Here is an 18,390-nt window from a genome sequence, read left to right as displayed (position 1 = left end):
ATTGAAGACTAATGTGATCTTTAGCAGTGTTTGTTCCGGGGTTGCTACTGTAACATTGTAGCTATTGCTTTTATAAAAGATGTTCTTATGCCTGTGTCCCAACACTGCCATCAGCCAGCAGCCAGTTTAGCTACAGTCACGTGGTCCTGTCTTATCATTTCATTTATCATCTCCCTAACCGCAGTAACAAATTTTGTTTTTCCCTCAAGAGATCATGGTGACCTTCAGGTGAAGAGGACTAATTCTGAGTGTCCTCAGTAGCAACTGCTGGGGTAGGACTCCCAGTCTTTCAGTTACAGCACTCACTTTTTAAACCCTCTTTTCCAGTGCTATTGAAATAAAACCAGCTCCTTATGAAGGCCCCCAAATGCAGACTTCTCCCCCATCTCTTTATCTTCATTACATAACACTCTTCTGCTTATTTAACACCTGTCTTTTCTGGCACTGTCTCTCTCTCCCTACCTCCCTTCCCTTTCTCCCTGCTTAATTCTGTCCCTAGTCCATTTCTATCTTGTATTTCTTAGACCAGGAACACTCTTTATCCAGGTAGTCACCTGGCAGGATTGACGTCATTCACCTCTCAGCTCAAATGTTACCTCCTCAGGGAGCAATCTAATTACATTAAGCAAGTCCTCTCCCCTGGCACTCTTATCCCATCAGCCAACTAAGAGCCAGTCTGGCATAACAGTTATAGATACAGGGTCTGAAGCTAGTTTGAATCCTGACTCTACTGCCTCTGTAGTCTTGGGCAAGTAACTTACCCCTTCTATTTTTGTTTTCTTTATAATGAAGATGATGTTCTCTCTTTTTTATTGCAAGGATTACCATGAGTTAATATATTTAAAGTACTTACTAAATAAAACAGGGCCTGATACATATTAAGTGCCCAAGAAGGAGGGGTTGGGTGTGGTGACTCACGCCTGTAATCCCAACACTTTGAGAGGCCAAGGAGGGTGGATGACTTGAGGTCAGGAGTTCAACTCCAGCCTGGCCATCATGGTGAAACCCTATTTCTTCTAAAAATATGAAAAATTAGCCAGGTGTGGTGGCATGTATCTGTAGTTCCACCTATTCTGGACACTGAGGCAGGAGAATCACTTGAACCTAGGAGGCTGAGATTGCAGTGAGCTGAGATCGCGCCATTGCACTGCAGCCTGGGCAGCAGAGCAAGACTCCATCTAAGTGCCCAAGAAGTGTTAGCTCTAATGATCAAATGCCAGTAAAGAGCAATGTAGGAAACTGGTTCTTCCTCTTGTAGTCTTGTGGATAAGACACTAATTTCATAAATAATGGCATAAAATGTGATGAATATTATGGTAGGGGAATATACAGAAGTGTGGAGTTGGTTGTACCTGTTATAACTATTTAGCAAATTATTTTATTATATTCTTTGCTGAAAATTGGTCCTGGCTCAACTGCTATCTAACATCTATAGAAACTAGTGTTCCGTTAGCTCATAGTAAGGGAATTGAGAGTGACTGAGATGGGACTGATGCTATTTTAGATGAAGGAAGCTAGGGAAAGTCTTTCCAATATGATATTTGAGCAGAGGCTTACAGGATGGGAAAATATAAGTTATGTGTGTATGTGGAGAAATAATGATCCAGTCCAAAAGAACAACAAATGTAAGGTGCCTAAGGTGGAAGTGTGCTTGTTGTGTTGAAGTATCGGAAAGAAGGCGGGTGTCACTGGAATAGAGAGAGTAAGAAAGCCCTATGCGAGAGGGCATCAGAGCAGTGATGATGCAAAGCTTTTATAATTGTTACACTGGGTAAGATGGGAAACCTTTGGAGGATTTTGAATGGAACAGTGAGATTATATCATTTACATTTTAGCAGAATCACTCTTGTTGCTGTGTTAAGAATAAACTATGGCTGGGCATGGTGGCTCACACCTGTAATCCCAGCACTTTGGGAGGCCGAGGCCAATGGATCTTCTGAGCTCAGGTGTTCAAGACCAGCCTGGGCAATATGGCAAAACCCCTCTGTACCAAAAATACAAAAAATTAGTGAAGGGTGATGGCACACACCTGTAGTCCCAGCTACTCAGGAGGCTGAGATGGGAGGATAGCTGGAGCCTGGGAGGTGGAGGTTGCAGTGAACCGAGATTGTGCCACTGCATTCCAGCCTGGATGACAGAGTGAAACCCTGCCCCCTCATCCTCCAAAAAGAATAAGCTGTATAGGGTTAAGTGGAGGCTCTTGTCCGACTTCAAATGAGAGATGATGGTGGCCTGGGTGAGGCCTTAAGGACTGGAAGTGGTGATTATGGATTTTTTAAAAATTAGAGATAAGGTCTTGCTGTGTTGCGCAGACTGGCCCAAAAAAACTCCTGGGCTCAAGCAATCCTTCCACTCCATGAGAAGCTGGGGCTATAGGTACGGGCCACCTATATGGACTTCTGTGGCTATGTTTTGAAAGATTTGCTGATGGATTGATTAGATTTGGTTCTGAAGAGAGAGGGAGTAATCAAGAATGCCTCCCAGATTTTGGATCTGAGCCTCTGGTAAAATGGAGCTAAGATGTAAAGACTGAGGTAAATAAATAATAGTAATAATATTAAAAAGACAAAGACAAAAAAAGATTTGGGGCAGGGGTTGGAGGTAGGCATAAATCAAGAGTTTGATTTGAACATGTTAAGATACCTATTACGTATTCAAATGGGAGATGATAAATGGGAATTAAGTCTGGATTCAGGAAAGAATTCAGGCTGGAGATTTGGAAACCTTCAGCTTAGGTGTGGTAATTAAAGCTACTGGACTGGATGACATCATCTCAGAATATTTGTAGATAGAAAGAATTCCTCAACTGATTAATTATGTAAATGCTCAATCCTGCATACTAAAAAGTGTCTTTGTGCATGAAAGAAGTAGCTCATAATGATGTTCTCATGTAATCCATTCCTTCTGAGTACTGTTATACATGGGAATAGTTTTTGAATGTCCAGGAGATGAATCTCTTCAGGACAAAGGACCAATCTTTTTGAATTGTAATAAAGATAAATAACTTATAAAAGCTAGGCATTATGGGTACTAAATAAAAGAATCAATCCTAGTAATATGAAATTCTGGTTCTTAAATCATATTATTTCATTGGCTATAAAAACTATTATAAACAAGTTGTGGCCAATGTGCTTGATATTTAAAAAACTTTTCTAATGTGAATAAACCTTTTTTTTTTTTTTTTGGAGATGGAGTCTCACTCTTACAGCCCAGGGTGGGGTGTGGTGGCACAATCTCGGCTCACTGCAACCTCTGCCTCCCGGGTTCAGTGATTCTCCTGCCTCAGCCTCCTGAGTAGCTGGGATTACAGGCACCCATCACCACGCCCAGCTAATTTTTGTACTTTTAGTAGAGATGGGGTTTAGCCATGTTGGCCGGGCTGGTCTCGAACTCCTGACCTCAGGTGATCCGCCCACCTCAGCCTCCCAAAGTGCTGGGATTATAGGCGTGAGCCACTGCGCCTGGCCGTGAATATACTTTTTACAAGTGAATACTAGTGGACATTTTCGGTTTCTGACAAATTACACCTTTATAAAAAATCACAAGATGAATTTTATCTTTAGTGTCTTCTTAGTCCTGTGTTACAGTCTGAAACTATTAAAATACACACGAGGTATCTAGAGTTGAGTATTTGTCCGTATTTTTGACAGCAAAATATATTAGGGAAACAGAGTCAAAGACCTTGTAATTCATAAAAATAGATTCATATGTATCAAACCTTCCTAAATTTTAATTTTTGATACCTAATCTGTTTGAAATTTACTATTTTGGTAATTATGAAAAGATGTTAAAAATCGCACGTCAGGCATTCCTGGATTCCCTGATGTTGGTGCCCAGTTACTTTATTCAGAAGTATCATATTGTTTTTTGTAGCTCCTCTCTCAGTGAATACAATCCAGGGGCCTAGAGTGCTATTGCTGGTTAGCCTGTTCAGGCAAGTTTATTCTCTTAGCACATTCAGATAAAAACCACACAGCAAAACACCAAGCTGTCCGTGAGGATGTGCTTTAGGCCACTGTTGAAGTTAAATGAGAAATGAGAATGTAAAGTTAAATGAGAAAAGGAATGTAAACATTAATAAAATCTGAAAGGTAAGTGGAAATTAGGTTTTATAGCGTAATTTAGTATAAAAATTTTCCAAATGTTAGAGCAAATTATGTGTTCTTATTCCTTCACTAATGAGATATTTTACATCAAGAATATTTATTATTTTTTGAAATTGCTGACTTCCCTTGTTGGGGTGAAAAGAAGTATTTTTTTTTTAAAGAAAAAATGAAAAAAAAAAGCTTTTAAAAAAGGAAAATAAAAAAATTACATATTGCCATCTGGGTACAGTGGCTCATGCCTATAATCCCAGTACTTTGGGAGACTAAGGTAGGAGGATCATGTGAGGTCACGAGTTTGAGACCAGCCTGGGTGAGGTAGCGAGACCCTATCTCTAAAAAATTTTAAAAATTAGCCATGCATGGTGGTGCACCCTGTAGTACTCTGGAGACTAAAGCAGGAGGATTGCTTGAGCCGAGGAGTTTCAAGGTTACGGTGAACTATGATTGCGCCACTGCACACCATTATGGGTGACAGGGTGAGACCCTGTCTCTTAAAAAGGAAACAAAAATTGCATATCGCTATAATTCTCAATTTATAATTTTATCAGTTTATAATATCAATTAATAATAAGCATTTTAGTCTATATCTGTCACACACCAGGAATTGTACTTAATGATGCAGAAATGATTAAGACAAGGTATATTCCTTCAAGGAGCTTTCAGTCTAATTAAAGGAGACAGTTATATAAATAAATGTACAGTAGAGTAAAAGTACCACAGCAAGATACATATACGTATGTGTGTGTGTGTGTATACACTTTTTTTTTTTTTTGAGACGGAGTTTCTCTCTTGTTGCCCAGGTTGGAGTGCAATGGCCCGATCTCAGCTCACTGCAACCTCCACGTCCCAGGTTCATGTGATTCTCCTGCCTCAGCCTCCCGAGTAGCTGGGATTACAGGCATGCGCCACCATACCTGGCTAATTTTTGTAGTTTTAGTAGAGATGGGGTTTTGCCATGTTGGCCAGGCTGGTCTCGAACTCCTGACCTCAGGTGACCCACTGGCCTCCCAAAGTGCTGGGATTACAGACGTGAGCCACTGCGCCTAGCTGATAATTATTTATATAAAACCAAGAAGTAGATACAACTCGGGAAAAATAATTCTATAGGGATTTGGGGGAGGCTGAGAATTTTATGGTAGCATTGTTCCCTGAGCTGAGTTTTGGAAAAGATAAATGAAGGCTTACTAGCTGTTAAAATAGGTTTCTAGGAAAAGGGAAAATCCTTATATATGGGCATAGAAGTCTGAAATCATTTGGTAAATTTGCAGAACTATAGGCAACTACACATAATTGATGTAAATAGAGTAGTGTTATACAAGAAGTTTCAGGAAGTGAGGTTTGAGAGATAAACCAGGGCAAGAGTGTTATGTTATGTGAAAGAGCTTGTATTTTACCCTGTATATAATGGGGAGGTAGTAAGGGATTTTAAGCAGGGGAAAATATAATCTGACTTACACTTTAGAACGCTACCTGGGCTGTAGTAATGAAGAAGGGAGGTCAGACAGTTGTTACATTACACCCCCAGCCTTTTAAAAAAACCTAACATTACTCCTTTATTGAGAGAAAACATCGAGTTGATGCATGTGTAATACATAGATTGATTCATGTCTTGCCGTAAGTGATTTAAGTGGCAAAATATATATAACATAAAATTTACAATTTTAACTATTTTTAATTGTGTAGTTCAGTGACATTAGGTATATTCACATTGTTTTTCAACCATCACTGAATACCACGTCTCCAGAATTTTTTTTCATCTTCCCAAACTGAAACTCCCTTTACCCATTAAACAGAACTCTTTATTCATCTGCTCTCCCAGCCCCCAGCAATCACCAGTCTATTTTTGGTCCTTGTGAGTTTGACTACACCTTAGGTTCCTCATGTAAGTGGAACTATGCAGTATGTGTGTTTTGTTACTGGCATATTTCACCTGGCATGATGTTTTGAAGGTTCATCCATGTTCAGAATTTTTCTCCTTTTTGAGGCTGAGTAATATTCAGTTTGTATATATATATATCATATTTTGTTTATCCATTTATTTGTTGATGAACACTTCGGTTGCTTCCTGTTTTGGCTATTTTGTGTAATGCTGTAATGCACATGGGTATATGCATATCTCTTTGAGTCCCTTGGCTGTGTACCTAGAAATGGAATTGCTGGATCACATGTTAATTCTATTTTCATTTTTTAAGGAAAGGTTCTGCTTTTTCCATAGTGGCTGTAACATTTTACATTTCTACCAACAGTGCACAGTGGTTCCATTTTCTTCATATCCTCCCCAATACTTGTTATTTTATGGGTTTTAAAAAATTTTATAACTATCCTAATGGAAGTTAGGTAATATATAGTTTTGATTTGCATTTTTCTAATGATTAGTGATATTGAGCATCTTTTTGTGGGCTTATTGGCAGTTTGATTAGCTTCTTTGGAGAAATGTCTATTGAAGTCCTTTGCCTATTTTTGGGTTGCATTGTTTGTATTGTCATTGAGTTGCATGAATTCTTTATATATTCTGGATCTTAACTCATTATCATGTACATGATTTGATTTCTCTCTGTTGGTAGTTTCCTTTGATGCACAAAAGTTTTTAATTTTGAGGTAGTCCCGTTTATCTGTTTTTTCTTTCATTACCTGTGCTTTAGAATATTCTTTCTTTCATGTTTTTTTCCTAACCGCTAGACTACCAGGGGGAGGCTAGTTATTCTTGAGGCATACTTTGAGAATTAAAAAGCAGGGCCAGGTATGGTGCCTCACACCTGTAATCCCAGCACTTTGGAAGGCCACGATGGGAGGATAACTTGAGCTCAGGAGTTTGAGACCAGCCTGGCCAAGATAGTGAGACCTCATCTCTATAAAACCTTAAAAATAAAAAATTAGCGAGGTGTGGTGTAGTCCCAGCTGCTTGGGAGGCTGAGATGGGAGGATCACATAAGCCTGGGAGGTGGAGCCTGCAGTGAGCCCTGATTGTACCATAGTGGTTGCTAACAGCAAAATCTTACCAGCATAGGGAATACTCAACCTTTTTCATCTCAAAAGCAGAACAAATTTTTGTTTTAAGGTTCAAATTTAAAATGGAGTGAATATTAGTTTGTTTTCACATTGCTATAAAGATACTCCCCGAGACTGGGTAATTTATAAACAAAAGAGGTTTAATTGACTCACAGTTCTGCATGACTGGGGAGGCTTCAGGAAACTTATAGTCATGGCAGAAAGCGAAGGGGAAGCCAGGGCCTCCTTCACATGGCGGCAGGAGAGAGAGATCGCGTGGGGGAAACTGCCACTTTTAAAACCATCAGATCTCTTGAGAACTCCCTCACTATTACCAGAACAACAAAGGTGAAACTGCCCCATGATCCAGTCACCTCCCACCAGGTCTCTCTTTTGACATGTGGGAAATCACAATTTGAGATGAGATTTGGGTGGTGACACAGAGCCAAACCATATCAACAGAGGAAAACTAAATATATTATTGTTTTATCCCCCCTATTTAGTCTTTCAGAAATGAGTTACTACTAATACTAGCACTGGCTATGAACCCTGTGGTGCTGAGGTAGATAGAACACGTGTTGTGAGGATATTGATGTCAGGAAGCCCTCCCCTCACTCTTTTCTTCTCAAAAGACACTTCAGAAAGACCTTCTTTGGCCACCACTCTTACGCTGTCTCAACTTGCATTCTGGTTCATGCTCACCCCTTCCCTTCTTTTATTTTTATTCTTAAGACTTTTAAAATCACCAGATATTAGGATATTTGTCATTTGTTTATTGTCTGTCTTCATATGGGCATAGACTTTTGTCTCTGTTTTGTTTATTGCTGTCTTTGCAGTGTTTAGAACAATCCTCCAAATATTTGACGAATTAATAGAGCAGCCTCTAGTTGAACATCTTCTAGTGGCTACAGAAATCTCAAAAAGTAGATGATTCTTCACAGGGTGAAATAGTTGGTCCGTGACTCCCACTTTTATTCATATGCTTTGTAACACATCTCATCCCATTGATTATTGTTGTCTCCTATTTTAATACTGTACCATTTATGTATGCCATAAAATAGGCTAGTTATTTAAGTGCCTATTGTGTACCAGGCATTGTTCTAAGATAGGCGTAGGTATTGAAATGTTAATGTTTTAGGTTTAAGTCATTTTGGTACCAAAGTTTTAAAGAGAAAATTTTCACTTAAAAGGATTTGTGAACAAATTGTATTTGTAAAGATACATTAGTTTAATACCTTTCTTTTACATTTAACCTAACTTGAACTGTTTTCCAGATATTTTCTAAATTTGGCACAGTCTTGAAGATTATCACCTTTACAAAGAATAATCAGTTTCAAGCCTTGCTTCAGTATGCTGACCCAGTAAATGCACACTATGCCAAAATGGTAATTATGATCTTTGTTTCATTTTTCAATTGTTAATGACTCTAGTGATGCCTGAAGGAAGTCATCATATCTTCTCTTGTGCCCCACTGTACCACATGTTTTTTAAAAAAATTTTTGGTAAAATATACATGACGTTTACCATTTTAGTCATTTTAAAGTGTATGATTCCATGTATTTTTTTTTCTAAGCTAAAAATCATTACTTCTTCATATGAAATGGTTTCAAATCTCCTAACACCTCTCACATTTCTGAGACTCAGGTCCTGTTTGTCATGTTTAAAGTCTATAGTTGAACACAGTACTCCTGATGTAAGCTAATAGAGCCATCATTACCTTTGTGCTTTCATTTACTTCTCCTATCCAAGTACTAACCAGGCCCGACCCTGCTTAACTTCTGAGATCAGATGAGATCAGGCACATTCATGGTGGTATGGCTGTAGACCATTTACTTCTGTTAAATCAGTCAGAAATTGGTTTCACCATTTTTGCAGCTGTATTCAATGTTTATTCCTGTTGAGCTCTAAATTGGTGGAGATACTAAATCTTAGGAAATATACTGCTGTCAATTCATGTTATCTTTTTTTTAGTACACGAAAACCTATTTTGACAAGATATAAAACTTGACGTTCAGTTTGGTTATCTTAGGCATACCTCCTGTTGATATCTATCCCTGACTGTAATTTCATCTTGTAGCAGTTTTTGCTAGTCATTTCTAGTTTTTGGTCAAAGATGAGGACTAAGGCTTGTGGTACTTTTGTGTACCACACAGTGTCTGGCACTCAATTGGGAGTATAGCGTTTATATTTGCTGTACCCTGAACTTGCGTGTATTATTTTGTACCTTTATGATGGCATACTTGTCAATGACCATTATTATAAATCAGGATATATATGTATATATGTTTTATTTTTATGTGCTTTGCTTTCTGGTATCTATTTTTATAAATTCAAGCATTTGCGAAAGTCCTAAGTGGTCACAAATACCCTTAGGTAAATTTTTGTTCTTGCAAAGGAAGGGGTTGCTAATCTTTGGTCGCAACTGACTCCACATTTCCCTCAGTTTTTATTATTCAAAGTATTACAAAGTAAATTTACAATAGAAAAAAGTAAGTGGTAGATAATATTTTGTATATTGTGGCTCTGACAAGTACCATTTACAAAAGCTTTTTTCCATCCTAACAAAGCTTATACATCCTAGTATAATGTGAATTATACTAAAATGAATTAAAATGGAATGTAAAATCAGAGTATCTTAAAACTTTTGGTATAGGCAAAATAATCATAATAATAGTGAACATTTCTGTGATAGACAGTAGTTTTCCAATCTTTTACATTTCTCCTCTCTTACTTGATCTTACCACAGACAAGATAAATATTACCAGTCTTATTTTACAGATGAAAGCTGAGACTTAGAGATTTTCATTTTCTCTCTTAGGCTCATAGTTAATGACTGTGAGGTAAAAGTAAACCCAAGACTTTGGCTTTTTAGTCAGTGCTTTCTGCCTCACACCTGATTGCCACTCTTTGTCAAAGTAGACGCTTCTTGGTTATCAGTGTTGTTGTCTTGCCAAAACCAGTCCCTTTCTTACATGCTTTAGGCTCTGGATGGCCAGAATATCTATAATGCATGCTGCACTCTGCGCATTGACTTCTCCAAGCTCACCAGCCTTAATGTGAAATATAATAATGACAAAAGCAGAGACTTCACTCGCTTAGACCTTCCTACTGGTGATGGCCAGCCATCCCTTGAACCCCCTATGGCTGCTGCTTTTGGTGAGTAGTTCTTTTTTGGGTCACAAAGCAAGTTTTCTGAAGTTACAAGTTTCATTTATTAAGCCATGTATGTTTATAAGCCTTTTTCTTCTTGAGTTCTCTCAGGATTTATAAAGGAAAGCAAGAATCCTGGAACAAAGTATGCCCATTAATTAAATATTAATATTAGGAGGTTCTGTTAGTTGACAAAACAAATGAATATCTGAAATTGAGTTACAAATTTATTTTCTAACATTGATATTTCTCATTCTTTAAAAGCCAGAGACCATTTGCTTCAAATTAGTAGTCTTATTAATTTAAATATACTAGTTTATAGCCAAAATAATTTTGCCATATATGCTCTTGAGGAAAATACTTTTCCCTTTTTAAGTAGTGATATTTTATATCAAGCCTAAATTAATAGTAGGATCTTCTTTTATTCAAAGAAGAGGATTTATTTTGTTTTGTTTCTTAAACTTTAGAACTTCCAGCTGTATCTTAAGCTTGTGTGAAGTTGCATTTTGCATTAGTAAAAATGCAGCCTTCTGAACTGTCTCTGCAAATTGTAGCTTTGAAGAGCCTCCTTCTTTTATTTAAAATAAACCTCTTAAGGAGAAAGCAATGGATGACCCAGTCTGAATATCTTATTAGGTTAGTATGTGCTACTTTTGGTTTCACAGTTCTCAAAAGAGTGGTTTATTATTTAGATGAAGTATTACTACCTTTTGTGATTGATTTTTCCTTTACCAAATAACGCCATGAAATATTGCTAATTGGGACTTTAAGTAGTATTTAGTTCATGCTTTATAGGTGAGAAAATTAAAAGAATTAAGACAATCAAATTATAAAATTAAGACAACCAAATGATTGTCCAAACTTTTCTAGAAAATAGTTCATTACTTTCAAGTAAAAACTTTTTTATTATTTTTAATTTAAAAAACCAAGGGAATGATTCAGTGCATCTTTCTTATATTGTTAAAAGGTCTGTTTTGGCTTCTTTGACCAAATTTTTGTGTTTTATATTTGTTACCAGCCCCTAACTTACTTACCTGATTTGGCAGTGACAAAGGTCTTTGTCATTACCATTTTAATAACAAATGATAGAAATATTTGGGGCAAAAAAAATACTGGGGCAAATTAAAGTTTACCAAAACTCAGCTGTCAAATGTAAGAATTCACTTATTCTAATAATTGATTATATACTCTCGGTGCAATTAATGTTCTTTATTATGGGAGGAGGACATTTTAAAAATATGTTAAGAATTTTGATTTCTAAATATAAAATATCAGAATGTTCATATCCTTTCTCATTAATGTTATTAATAAATCCTTAGTCACTGCAAAATAATGTCTATATCCTAAAAGAGTGATTCATCAGAGAGAGAACAATGCACTTTATATATTATGTGAAAGTTTCTCTACTTTGCCTCTCACTAATATTTGATACAGTTTCACTATTCCCTTCTTTTTTTCTTGGCTTCTGAAACACCACTCTCCTTACTTTCTTCCTACTTCACTGGCTGTTCTTTCTCTTTTAAAGGTTGCCCTTTACAGTTTCTAGGGCTGAGTCATAAGCACTGTGCTCTTGCTTTTAGTGACATTTGTTATACTCATAGAAAAGCTTATAAAACACGTAAGTATATACACACCCATGTGATTACCACCCAGATTAAGAAATAAAGTATTTATACATACTGAAGAAGCACACTGTATACCTTTCTTCATCAATTTTGTTCACTCTCCTTTGCCCAAGATAACCACAGTCCCAAATTTGATAATTATTCTCTTGCTTTTCTGTTTTCCTGTTGTTTTTTTACTACTCATTATATATCCCTAAATGCAACTTAATTTTTTTTTTAAAGCATTCAGTACTTTAAAGCATTAAAAAATTTTAAAACTGTATTTAGAACTTTACATAAATGGACTCATGCTGGTTTTCTTTTGTGACTTTATTTTATTTGCCCAGTATGGCTTTGGTGATTCATCCGTATTCATACATGTGGCTATCGTTCATTCATTCTTAGTACCGTCAAGTCTATAGTATCCCATTGCACTGGAAGAATAATATATTATGGTTTGTTTATCCATTTTATTATTGATGAATATTTTGTTTGTTTTAGTTTGATGCTACTATGAACATTCTTTCCTGCTGGACAAGAGTTTTCTTTAAGAAGTACATAGGAAAGGAATTGTTGGGTCATAGAGAACATATTTCTTCAGTTTTATTACATAATGCCAGTTTTCAAAGTGATTGCACCAGTTTGTAACTGCATTGTGAGATGAAGAAAATTTTTTTAAGTCATCTCCTACTGAAAGGAGTGAGGTTAAATTTTTTTTTTTATTTTAGTGTATGTGTAATGATATCTTAACATAGTTTTCAATTGCATTTTCCTAATTACTAATGAGGTTGAACATATTTTGTTTATTATTCATCCTGTCGTAAATTTTCTGTTTATTTATTTATTTCACGAATAAGTTCTTTAGTGGTGATTTCTGAGATTTTGGTGCAAGCAAAGATTTGGTGTTTGGTACACCCAAGCACCATACACTGTACCTAGTGTGTAGTCTTTTACCTCTCACTCCCATCCCTGTGCAATTCTTTTGTCTATTTTTGTGTTTTATTTCTCCTTTTTTTCTTTCTTGTACGAATTCATTATGTATTCCAGATACTAGTCCATTGTTTGTTATATGGGTTGCAAATAGTTTCTCCCAGTTTTGGCTTGTTGATTTATTGATAATGATAACTTTTATGTAGTCAAGTTTATTTTTTATTTCCTTTATATTTGTGTTTTTGTGTGTGTCTTATTTAAGAAATCCTTTGTGATATAAGGTCATAAATATATTTACTTATATTCTAAAGTTGATGGTGTTTTAGTAATAATTTAAACTTTGAAATTAAATTTTGTCTGAAATTAAATTGCAAGAGTAGTACAGAGAACTTCTATGTATCTCTTATTCAGATTGCCCTATTAGCATCATGCCATATTTACTTTATCATCTGAGTATTTATGTGTATGTATGTATATACATATATAATATATACACTACCTATATTTGTGTATGCGTATGTATATTTATTTTCCCCCACCCCCAAACCACTTGAGTAAGTTGCAGATATGATGTCCCTTTATGTCTAAATTAATCATTATGTATTTACTAAGAACAAGGACATTCTTACTAAATACAGTTTAATTATCCAAGTTAGGAAATTAACATCTATACAATCCTTTAATCCATAGACTTTTTGTTTTTCGAGATAGTCTTTCTCTGTCATCTAGGCTAGAGTGCAGTGGCATGGTCATAGCTCGTTGTAGCATTGACCTTGGGCTCAAGTGATCCTCCTGCCTTAGCCTCCAAAGTAGCTAGACTGTAGGCAAGCAACACTACATCTGGCTTTTTTTTTTTTTTTTTTCCATTTTTTGTGGAGATGGAGTCTTGCTGTTTCAACCAGGCTAGTCTCAAACTCCTGGGCTCAAGTGATCCTCCCACCTCAGCCTCCCAAAGTGCCAGTTGTGAAAATAATGTCGTTTATGACAGAATTATTTTCTGATAAAGATCCAAACAAGTATCAGGCTAATTTATTTGTCATGTCTCTTTCGAGTCATTTAATTCAGAACATTTCTTTATTCTGTGTCTTTCATAACTTTTTTTTTTTTTTTTTTTTTTGTGACAGGGACTTATTCTGTTGCCCAGGCTGAAGTGCAGAGATGCAATCACAGCTAACTGCAACCTCAACCTCCAGGGCTCAAGTGATCTTTGTACCTCAGCCTCCTAGGTAGCTGGGACTTCAGGCACTCGCCATCATACCCGGCTAATTTTTGTTTTTATTTTCTTGTAGAGACAGAGTCTCACCGTGTTGCCCAATTGGACTGTTGGATTTTTGAAGAGATTAGGGAGGATATTTTTTGTAGAATGTCTTACAATATAGATGTCTGGGTTTTCCTCATCATTGTAAACATTTTTGAGCAGAAATACTACAGAAATAATTTTGTCTTTCCTACCTCATTACATTAGGAGACACATGATGTTAATTTATCCTTTTTCTTGTGGTGTTAGCTTTGATCACTTATTAAAGTGGTCTTGCAGATTTCTTCCCTGTAATGTTACTATTTTACTGTTTTCCCCTTTATAACGAATTTACTGATTGAGATGGTAAATACCCTGTTCTTACCACTTTTCACCTTTTCTTTTTCTTTTTCTGTTTTTTTCAGACTGAGTCTGGGTCTGTCGCCCATGCTGGAGTGCAGTGGCGTCATCTCAGCTCACTGCAAGCTCCGCCTCCCGGGTTCATGCCATTCTCCTGCCTCAGCCTCCCGAGTAGCTGGGACTACAGGCACCCGCCACCACGCCTGGCTAATTTTTTGTATTTTTAGTAGAGACGGGGTTTCACCGTATTAGCCAGGGTGGTCTTGATCTCCTGACCTCGTGATCCACCTGCCTCTTCCTCCCAAAGTGCTGGGATTACAGGTGTGAGCCATTGCGCCCAGCCCACTTTTTATTTTTCACATCTGTTGCCAGAATTATTTGTTACTCTGATGGTTGCCATGAGGTAATTTGCTAATTCCATCATTTCTTCTACCTTTATTAGCTAGCATTTTATTATAAAGAATGTTTTTCTCAGCTGGGTGCGGTGGCTCACACCTGTAATCCCAGCACTTTGGGAGGCCAAGGCGGTGGATCACTCGAGGTCGGGAGTTCAAGACCATCCTGGCCAACATGGAGGGGAAGCCCTGTCTCTACTAAAAATACAAAAAGTAGCCAGGCATGGTGGCACGTTCCTGTAGTCCCAGCAAGTAACAGGGCTGAGGCACGACAATTGCTTGAACCTGGGAGGCGGAGGCTGCAGTGAACCAAGATCCTGCTACTGCACTCCAGCCTGGGCGACAGAGCAAGACCCCATCTCCAAAAAAAAAAAAAAAAAAAAAAAGTTTTTCTCAACTGAGCATAGTGGCTCACACTTGTAATCCCAGCACTTTGAGAGGATGAGGTTTCTTATCATCGTCACTTTCATTCATTTATTTCACATTGATAAGGACTCATAGATTCTTATTTTATTCTACAGGTTATATTTCCTACTATCGTTTTTCATTTTATGTTCAAATTGTCCCTGATTTGGCCAGTAGGAGGCCGTTCACACTGGCTGTGTGGCCTTTTGACATGCCACCGTCATAATTGGAGCACTCCTTTCTTTCTGGCACTGGATATTTCAGATCTTCTTTACCCAACCTGGTGCTGGAATCAGCCATTTCTTCAGTGAGCCCTAGTTTCTTTTAGGGGAAAATGATATTTAAAAATCAATACCTAAACATTAGATGTGCTCATTGATAATAGGGCATAACTAAATGGACATGACTAGGATGTGTGTCTATGTTTGCTTCATAAATATATATTTCTCTATGTGTGTGTATTTTAAAAAACAAATTTTAACTGAAAACCCCAATTCCAATCCAGCACCCTTTACAAATTGGTAACTCTCCAAGAATAAGAAATCTGATTCCCATTATCCTTAACATGTTTATCTATTTGCTCAATCTTAGATTACACAGAAGTGGTTTTGGAATTGCAAACACATACTACTAACTTGAGTTTTTGTTTGTTTTTGTCTTTGTTTTTGAGGCAGAGTCTCGCTCTGCCCAGGCTGGAGTGCAGTGGCACAATCTGGGCTCGCTGCAGCCTTTGCCTCCCAGGTTCAAGCAGTTCTCATGCCTCAGCCTCCTGAGTAGCTGGTACTACAGATGTGCACCACCACACCGGCTAATTTTTTTGTATTTTTTGTAGAGACAGGGTTTTGCCATGTTGGCCAGGCTGGTCTTGAACTCCTGACCTCAAGTGAGCTGCCTGCCTCAGCCTCCCAAATTGCTGGGATTACAGGTGTGAGCCACTGCGCCCGGCCGAGCTTGATACTTACAAGACTTATTTTCTGGGCGTTGCTACATTGGTCTAGTTGTCTCCTTTTGTCATTACCAGAAGTCTGAATCTCTACTAAAGTCTTCTTTATCTTACTCTTCTTCAAGACTATCTTGGCAATTCTTGACTATTTGTATTTTTTAAGCATTTTAAGATCAGCTTGTTGAGTTCCCAAAAAAAAAAAAAAAAAAAAAAAAGGCAGCAGCAGTAGCTCTTGGGGTTTTGATTGGGATTACATTGAATTTACAAATGAATTAGAAGATAATTGACATCATTATGATAGAATCTTCCAGTCTTTGAACATTGTGCATCTATCCGTTCATTTGGACTTTTTTTTTTTTTTTTTTTTTTTGGTGAGACAGGATTTTGCTCAGTCACTTAGGCTAAGTGCAGTGGTACAATCATGCTTCACTGCAACCTTGACCTCCAGGCTCAGGCAATCCTCCCACCTCAGCCTCCTGAATAGCCAGGACCACAGGCATACATCACCATGCTCTGCTAATTAAAAAAAAATTTTTTTTTTTTGGTAGAGATGGGGTCCCTCTATATTACCTAGATTGGTCTAAAACTCCTGGTCTCAAGTGATCTCTGACCTCTGCTTCCCAAAGCACTAGGATTACAGGTGTGAGCCACTGCAGCCTGGATGTTTGTTAATGTGTTTCAGTAAAGTTGGGTGACTTTTCTCCTTAAAGATTTGCACATTTTTTTGTTGAATTTATTCCTGAGAATTTTTTTTTTTTTTTTTTTTTGAGACAGAGTCTCGCTCTATTGCCCAGGCTGGAGTGCAGTGGCGTGATCTTGGCTCACTGCAACCTCTGCCTCCCAGGTTCAAGCAATTCTCCTGCCTCAGCCTCCTGAAGCCGAGAGGCACATGCTACCATGCCTGGCTAATTTTTTGTATTTTTAGTAGAGGGAATTTTCACAGTGTTAACTAGGATGGTCTTGATCTCCTGACCTCGTGATCCGCCTGTCTCGGCCTCCCAGAGTGCTGGGGTTATAGGTGTGAGCCATTGTGCCCGGCTATTCCTGAGAACTTCTTACTTTTACTTTTATTTTACATGGCATAGTGTGGTGTCTAGGAACCATACTTTTTGTATTCTGATTCTAGACCTATTGTTTATGAGCTGTGTAATCTTGGGCAAGTTACTTAACTACTCTGCATTTCTCTTTCTTTCTGTGTGTAATGTGTAACCGTTATTAACTGGTAGGGTTGTGAAGATTAAATGTGCTCCTCATGTACATGAAGAGTTTAAAATGATACCTAACATAAGCCCAATGTAAGTTTGAAGTATCATTATTGTTTTCTTTTCTAACTGTTGGTAATACAGAAATGCAACATTGTTATCTCTTGATTTCCTAACTCAGAAACCCTAATAAACTCTTACGAATTCCAATAATTTGCCTGTGGATTCTTTTTACATTTCAATATACACAATCATATCATCTACAGATAATGTCAGTTTATATCCTTTCTTATAATCCCTGGGGCTTTTTTAATTTTTTGAGACAGAGTCTCGCTCTTTCACCCAGGCTGGAGTCCAGTTGCACAATCTTGGGTCATTGCAACCTCTGCCTTCCGAGTTCAAGCAATTCTCATGCCTCAGCCTCCTGAGTAACTGGGATTACAGGTGCCTGCCACCACGTCTAGCTAATTTTTTGTATTTTTAGTAGAGATTGGGTTTCACCAGGTTGGCCAGCCTGGTCTCAAATGCCTCACCTCAAGTGATCCACGCACCTTGGCCCCCTAAAGTACTGGGATTACAGACAAGAGCCACCACACCTGGCCTAATCCCTGGGACTTTAATTCTTTTTCTTACTTAAATAAGATAGACCTAACTTCTAAAATTAATATAGAAATGGAAAAAGAAAGCATTTAGAATAGAGCTACTGAAAACTTTTTTTTTTAAGCTGTAAGACTTAACATGGAGCTGCAGTAATCAAACCAGTTTGGTAATGTCAGAAGGATAGATATATAGATTAATGGAGCATATTAGAGACACTAGAAATAGATCCACAGATGTAGTCAATTGATTTTCAACAATGTTGCCAATCTAATCCACTAGGGAAAGGTAAAATCTTTCAGTAAGTTGGTTTTGTACAAGTGGATATTGGTATTGGGGATAAAAAGTATTAACCATTATCCTGTGGCATACTGACAAATTAACTTGAAATGGATCTTAGTCCTGTATGTAAAATTTGTTGTGTGGACCTGTAGTTCCAGCTATTCAGGAGGCCAAGGTGGAAGGATCACTTG

At 37.5% G+C, this 18,390-nt stretch overlaps 1 protein-coding gene across 9 annotated transcripts in view; it reads left to right on the top strand.

Annotated features, from left to right (window-relative positions):
* Positions 1–18,390, top strand: part of PTBP3 (polypyrimidine tract binding protein 3) — a 115,892-nt gene that overhangs the window by 73,236 nt on the left and 24,266 nt on the right. For all 9 annotated transcript variants that reach the window (XM_007968413.3, XM_037983633.2, XM_037983623.2 and 6 more), the window contains 2 exons: positions 8,369–8,479; positions 10,076–10,250. In XM_007968413.3, the coding sequence (XP_007966604.1) occupies positions 8,369–8,479; positions 10,076–10,250 (286 nt within the window). The remainder of the gene's footprint in view (positions 1–8,368; positions 8,480–10,075; positions 10,251–18,390) is intronic.

Source organism: Chlorocebus sabaeus, chromosome 12 (assembly GCF_047675955.1).
Source record: "Chlorocebus sabaeus isolate Y175 chromosome 12, mChlSab1.0.hap1, whole genome shotgun sequence".
Lineage (NCBI taxonomy): Eukaryota > Metazoa > Chordata > Mammalia > Primates > Cercopithecidae > Chlorocebus > Chlorocebus sabaeus.
The sequence above is the reverse complement of the archived record's forward strand: the minus strand, read 5'-3'. Positions and strand labels throughout refer to the sequence as shown.